The following is a 7663-nucleotide window of genomic DNA, read 5'->3' as shown; positions in this document are numbered from 1 at the left end:
ATTTTCGATTGTTAACATTCTACGGAAGTTGAACGTATAGAACTCGAATTTCAATTCTTATTTCTTAAGTTTTGTCATTTTCGTTTTGATTATTTGGTATTTCTCATCTTTTTATGTTTTTTTTGCTAATACATTTGTTTACATATTTATTTTTATGAATATCTAACAATTTTTACGTGATTGTTATAGGGACTCTGGAGCAGCGCGTGCAACCGTACATGACCTTTATTCCCGCGTTATTAGAGGCGATGAGTTTTTGGACAGCTTCTGGGAGGACTCCACGACGTGATCCCCTCACTTTGCATCGAGCGTCGAATGTCCCTCAGCAGGGGTTGGGCTCCGGTGACTGTGGCATCTTTATGTTGCGATTTTTTGAGTGTTTCGCGTTGACACGGAGCTACGTTTTTCCCCGAGAGTCGTCTACCTCTATGCGTCGACGATTAGCGACGCAGTTGTATTTTCACTGTATCGAGTAGCTCACGGATGTATATTTATCGTTATTCCTATGTTTGGATGTTTAAATTTATTGTATGTGCATATGTGTATGATATACTTTATTTGTGGTTATATATGGATGTGTATCGTATTTGATTTCATTTTTTAAATAATCTTGTCATGAAAAAACAATAAAAACGTATGATTACTTAAACATTTACACACTTGAAACAATTAGAGAAAATAAAGTAATACTGAAATAACTCCAACGGTGAAAGCCGACATCATCGAACCAAATTCAGACTCTGTGTATGATTTAGCGGCTTTCCAATATGCACCCGCGACCTGTAAGAGGGTAAAAAATATGAAAACTCATTGTAAGCAAAATGTTTGAAAATGATAAACTGTTATAAATTTAATTACTTGTTTACAATATACCTTTGAGTCCCGTTTATACTTTGCCCGCATGTTACACAGAAGGTGATGACAACAGCATCCATGGTGGACATCTAGAAAGACCTCAGCCATTGCTGAGTAGATAGCATGATGTCGATCGGAGATTATTGCAAGCTCAAAGAGGTCAGGGATGCATTCTTTAATTCTCATAAGAAACTAACACCACGTGTCGTGATCTTCTTTTTTGCCGACACCGAAACCAATAGGGTATATTTGATTATTACCATCAAGAGCCACCGCAATAAATAAATGCCCCAGATATCGACCTTTAAGGAAAACAGCTTCAATGCAAATAATGGGGCGAAGATATTGACTAAACGCACGAACGGAACATCCTAACGCCATGAAAAAATTTGTAAATCGATGCTCATTATCTGTTTCAATAGCAGTAACGGTGCCCGGATTAGTACGTTGTAAATTGTAGCAATAATCTGGTAACAGCATAAAAGATTCCTCCGGTGAACCCCTCAATGAATTGATAGCCCAATTTCTTGCCCGCCAAGCCTGTGAGTAGGAAATATCAATTTTATATCGGTCGGCGATGTCTACAATTATTTCTTTAGGCCGATAAATTCGATCAATCATCACAAACTTTGATCTCATTAATTGACCTAAAGCTCGGGTCCCAGCTTGTCTGTGATGTGGCAGGATTTGATCAACTAAACATGTGTGGGTAGGATTCATAGAGTTGATCCCCCACACATCACCGACAGTGGACTTGGTTGCATGTATATACCACTTACAATTTTCGATCGTGCACTTAATTTCCCACCGTTTCTTGTCAGACTTTTTGACACCCAATTGAAATCCTTTCAGTAAGGCGAATTGCTTCACAGCGTCTTTCAATTAGACTTTATTATGAAAAATATCCCCTATCTTGACACCATGCTCCTCTCGAATCGATCTGGAACCACCTGATGATGCTGATGGTTGTGGAGGAAAATCAGGAAGCCACCTAAATAGATCAGTAGGGACATTGTCAAAAAATGGCCCAGAATAATTTCCACCACCTGAAATAGGATCTTCAAGCTGCAAACTATCCATACCCTCGGTAACTGATGCCATATACTCAGGCTCTACATCTTTTGAAGGATTGTCGGGCATATTATTTCCATTAAAGTCACCCCAATAGGGAACTATATCTTTTTCTCCATGAGCCCATGAGTTTGCAGTATACAACAGGTCATTACTGAAATCAATCAATTTTTCCAAATCGTATTTTTTTTCGACCCAACTACTTTCTTTTTCATCTTCATCTTCTTCCTTCTGCCCTTCAATTGGGGTACATGTAACAAAAACAGGAATACATTCCTGAAAGTACTGGGACATATCAAGAAGACCCTGGACATCTTCATCATTTTAGATCTGGATGGGGCAGTCGAGCTCAATTTTTCTTGGCTTCATTGATACTTGAATGTAGTTTTTCATTGGATCAATACTGCAAGACTCCGTCAAAAGCTCAATAAATCCCTCGAATGTTGTTCCATAAGGGATTTTAATCAATTGTTTGGCTCCTCCAACATATTTCATTGTGTTGTTGCGACCTTGAATCCATTCTCCCTGGTAACGAACCGATGCATAACCATCCATTTTAATTATCAATCCTGCAATGATAAGTTTTTGAAGATAATTATTCATTTATAATTAAAAAAATCAATAATAACTATGTAAATCAGTCGTACAATTATTAATAATTAAAAAAAACTTCTCATATTTTTCTAATATTTTATTTATTCTCCTATAATTATTTAACAATTTATATAACACTTTCGTATGTTATCTTATATCAAAATGCATCTATCTGTTTGTAACGTTCCATTTAAAACGTTTTTATAATATCTATACTTTGAAATAGATATTCAAATTCTATACTTTGAAATACTTTAAAATGTCAATAATAAAAAATTCCTTCAGAAATCTGAAAAATACTAGTGGATATATCCTAAAACGATGAAATTCAAAAAAACAGAATTGAAATTTGAATCCTAAAAGTTGAAATACCATAGAATGACAACAATCGAAAAATTCTTCAGAAATTTGAAAAATACGAATCGATATATCCTAAAGCGATGAAATTCGAAATAACAAAACTGAAATTCGGAATCTAAAAGTTGAAATACCCTAGTATGACAACAATCAAAAAATTATTCATAAATCTGGAAAATGTGCATTGATATATCCTAAAACGGTGAAACTCGAAAAAAACCTATAATTTCAATTATAATGCGCCTACAATGTTTAATATGAAAATGCGCTCTAATTTTAATAACATTTCATTTGACCCCTCAATTATCTCTTTCTTTAGTTAACACCCTTGTATGTTGTCTTGTATCAAATCAATACCTATCTATTTTTAACATGTTATATAAATCCTGTATATATTGTAAAATATCTAAAACCCCCATAACAATGTAAAATATCCAAAAACCCCCCGTATTTATACTAAATTACATTTAACCCTCATACTTGTCAAAGATTGTATTTAACCCCCATATTATGACATCAAAACTAGACTTAACAAATAAAATGAAGTTTTAGGCTAAGATTGATATAAATACCTTTTTTTGATGAATAGTATTTTTTCGAGTCGAATTCAAAAATACGAACTTCTTTAGTCCGTATGAATCCCTACTAATTGATGTTGAAAAAAAATGAAAGTGAGAGTGAGTGTTTGAGTGATATGAGAAGTGTGTGTAAATAAAATGAGTGAGGAGGGTTTATATAGATGAGGGGAAGGGTAATTTCGATATTTTAGAAAAATTAATGAAATAAATAAATAAATATGAAAATGCCTTTATAATGTAAAATATCCAAAAACCCCCCATATTTATCCTAAATTACATTTAAACCCCCATACTTGTCAAACATTGCATTTAACCCTCATATTATGACATAAAAACTAGACTTAACAAATAAAATTAAGTTTTAGGCTAAGATTGGCATAAATACCTTTTTTTGATGAATAGTATTTTTTCGAGTCGAATTTAAAAATACGAACTTCTTTCGTCCGAACGAATCCCTACTAATTGATGTTGAAAAAAAATGAAAGTGAGAGTGAGTGTTTGAGTGATATGAGAAGTGTGTGTAAATAAAATGAGTGAGGAGGGTTTATATAGATGAGGGGAAGGGTAATTTTGATATTTTAGAAAAAGTTTGAAATAAATAAATAAATATGAAAATGCCTTTACAATGTAAAATATCCAAAAACCCCCCATATTTATCTAAAATTATTTTAACCCTCATAGTGAGTGAGGAGAGTTATATAAATGAAGGGAAAGGTAATTTTGACATTTTAGAAAAAGTTTGAAATAAATAAATAAATATCAAAATGCCTTTATAATGTAAAATATCCAAAAACCCCTCATATTTATCTAAAATTACATTAAACCCCTATAATAAGTGGGAGAGTTATATAAATATGAGGGAAAGAGTAATTTTGGTATTAAAAAAAGTAATAGGCATTTTTTTTAAACAGTGATTTTGGGCATTTTGGCTTGGAAATAGTGATTTTGGGCGTTTTTGCTTAATGGGAGGGCATTTTGGCCATTTTTTAAAATTTCCCAATTTTAAATCATCATTAACCTCTGCATAAAGTGTTGACTCCGCTGTACTGTAACATTATAAACTATTTTTTAAAAAATAAAACTATATAACAAATAATATACATAAACAATAATATGTCACTATATAATTAGAGATATTTTTATCTCTAATTTAAAACTACTCAATTATATAATGATATATCATTATTTGTAAATAAAGTCACGTATATTATTTATACACATAACACCACTCATTTTTTTTTTTAAATGAATGGAGTTTGATTTTGAGCGAAAAGTATTATTTAAATATTTTAAGCCAAACAATGGATAAAAAAAATTAAATTTACTCTCCAAAAACCACTTCAACCGCCTATCTTTCAAGCAATAATGCCAATGAAATTAGACTTGGCAAAATTTAACACAACCCGTTAACCTAATATGACATGACACAAATTGACTTAGGTTTATGATTTTTTATATGAAAAATAGATCGGGTTGGGTTCGGGTTAACCCCACAAAAATTGAGTTGTGTTTACATTGACACGAAGCCAACCTGAATAACTTGAACAAACCTGAAAATTGGTAACACTACTATCGAATTATTATTATTATTATTAGTTATACTACTACTAAAATTCAGTATGCAAAGCTAACCCAATATAGTTGAAACACTTGGTTGCACCAAAGATTGATTATTTGGTTAAATTAGTAATTCCACTACTGAATTATTATTTTAAATATAATTTGTATATTTATTTTTCACCATTTCCTCTTTATGTTGACTTAGAAGAAAATAATTTTAATTTAAATGTACTCACAGAGGATAAAACGGATACTAATACAAACAAAGAAGATATTCAATAAAGACAATACTTTAACACTCATTTGTACTAGGATTTTCTCGTTAAAACTTAATTTTTGTTATTTAATTGGTTTAATTATGATGGTTATTTAAATTATCCCTTCAATGATTTTACTCCTTAAAATATTGTACAAGTTGATTGAATGTCTACTTGGAAGAGCTAGTCTTAAGCCTTTTGGCAAAAATTTTTCATCTTCAATTTAAAATATTCTTTCTAATATAATAATTTTTTTGACATATTTGAAAAAAATTATTTGTAGTTTCCTTATTTTTTTTTTTGTATGTGTTATAAGTACTATTAATTTAAATTTATTATATTTGGTGTGTCATATTCCTATACTTATTAACAGTTTTAGTATTTATGATAATAATATTCATCGTATGAATTAAAAATTAAATTTTTTAAATATTTGACAAGTAGTTAATCACGTTGATTATTGATAGTATTATTTTGAAGTTAAAGTTGTAGACTTATTTAGGTTATTGATTATAATATTTTGTTTTTTTGTCCCTTCAATATATCATATAAAGAGACAATCAACAAACTATTAATATCAACCTGAAATAGAATAATTTTGTTTTGATAAAATATCATTTCATATCAAAATGTTTTTCTTATGTTTTTTTGGAAGAATTGTGTTATTCTATGATATATTACAAAGTATATTGTTTTATAACAAATCATATTATTACATATTGTGTTTTGATAGGACTTTATTGATTGCATAGTTTAGGTTAATTTGGATCAAGTCAGATTAACCCAAAAATATTTAGATTTGGTTTAAGGTTAAAAATTGTTTGACACAATTGTATTTTTGTTCGAGTTAGGGTTTAAGGTCTTCAACCTAAAATCTAAACTGACATAATACAAACAGGGTTGGATAATATGAACGGCTAAGTCTAATTGAGATATTCAAGAAGCAAATGATATGCAGCATGTCATGCTGAGCTTGCATAGCTTTATTACCCAGGCCTTGATTTTAAAATTGAAGTCCAAAATACTCAGAGGTTCACTTTATACGTAGCAATGGTATGTCTACTGAATCAACAAGACTATATATACGTATTTTTTGTGTACAATTTAGATACACACATAATATATTATTATGTGATTAGATGATTTTGAATTAAAAATAAAATAACACTTAATAATATATCATTTGTGTGAGTGATATATTGTTAGTAGTAGTTTGTTAGTATGAGTGATATAGTAGTTTGTTAGTATATCCATTCATTGTAACAAGAGAGGTGAGAAGATACTGAAATAATGTTGTCTTTGTTGGATATAGCCATGTTTTAGGTGTAATAAGATACGTAATACATGTTTTTTCTTTTTAATATGTGATTGTTTGTTTTATTGATTCTACACACTTTCTAATTCTTTCAATTATATGTACATACATGTCTGCATTTTGTAGGTGGCAGTTGAGATTCCTTATAAATTTGTTGAAGCATTTGTGTTTACGGTAATCACCTATCCGATGATGGGATTTTATAGCTCGGCGTATAAGATTTTCTGGTATTTGTATGCCATGTTCATGACAATGCTGTACTACAACTATTTGGGCATGCTCCTTGTGGCATTAACACCAAATGAACTGGTTGCTTCAATTCTATCCTCAGTTTTCTACACATTATACAATCTGTTTTCTGGATTCATCATGCCTCAACCTGTAAGCTACTAAACTCCACTCGATAGCACGTCAATTCAAAATCATCTTACTTGTGAATGGAACTGGAAATGTTGATATTTTTTTGCAGCAAATTCCAAACTGGTGGGTTTGGTTGTATTATTTAATCCCTACTTCCTGGACACTAAACGGTATGATCACTTCACAATATGGAGATATCGACAAAGAAATTACGGTGTTTGGAGAACCAATAAGTGTATCTTCTTTCATCAAAGATTATTTCGGTTTTCACCATGATCGCTTATATGTGACCGGTATTGTTCTTCTTGTATTTCCTCTAATTTATGCTTCTCTTTTTGCATATTTGATTGGAAAGTTGAACTTTCTCAGAAGGTGAAACATTTGTAGAGGATGAAAATGTTGCACATTGTCTAATATGCCATCTTTTTATTTATAAAATTTTGTACATTGTGAACAATATTATTGTAAATTGTTATATTGTAGCTTTCATACCTTCATCTAACATATTTTCAATCACGCGTTTCCATCTCCAAATTTTTCTGTCATTGTTGATGCAAAAAATTTCTCACCGAATAAGAGCTAAGGGTTTTTTGTGTCAATATAAATTTATTGTCTCCATCTTCCTCATAAAACGCCTCTTAAGGGAAAAACCGTGAGGTCCGGCTTTAAGTGGCTGCTATGTGGGGATGAAGACAATATCAACAGTGGTGTTGTAT

At 30.9% G+C, this 7663-nt stretch overlaps 1 protein-coding gene across 1 annotated transcript; it reads left to right on the top strand.

Moving 5' to 3' along the window:
- The first annotated feature begins 6743 nt into the window (after nucleotides 1–6743).
- Nucleotides 6744–7446, top strand: LOC123197320 (pleiotropic drug resistance protein 3-like). The gene is made up of 2 exons (XM_044611565.1): nucleotides 6744–6968; nucleotides 7057–7446. The coding sequence occupies exons 1-2, from the start codon at nucleotides 6777–6779 to the stop codon at nucleotides 7321–7323; spliced, it is 459 nt and encodes a 152-aa protein (XP_044467500.1). The 5' UTR covers nucleotides 6744–6776; the 3' UTR covers nucleotides 7324–7446.
- Nucleotides 7447–7663: the final 217 nt, after the last annotated feature.

The sequence above is a fragment of the Mangifera indica genome, chromosome 2 (genome assembly GCF_011075055.1).
Source record: "Mangifera indica cultivar Alphonso chromosome 2, CATAS_Mindica_2.1, whole genome shotgun sequence".
Taxonomy (NCBI): Eukaryota; Viridiplantae; Streptophyta; class Magnoliopsida; order Sapindales; family Anacardiaceae; genus Mangifera; species Mangifera indica.
The sequence above is the reverse complement of the archived record's forward strand: the minus strand, read 5'-3'. Positions and strand labels throughout refer to the sequence as shown.

What these genes read in the sequence shown, in the direction of transcription:
- LOC123197320 (XM_044611565.1), top strand. Translation starts at nt 6,777, where the DNA reads ATGATGGGATTTTATAGCTCGGCGTATAAGATTTTCTGGTATTTGTAT. An exon ending in GATTCATCATGCCTCAACCT is followed by an intron (nt 6,969 to 7,056) that starts GTAAGCTACTAA and finishes ATTTTTTTGCAG; the next exon opens with CAAATTCCAAACTGGTGGGT.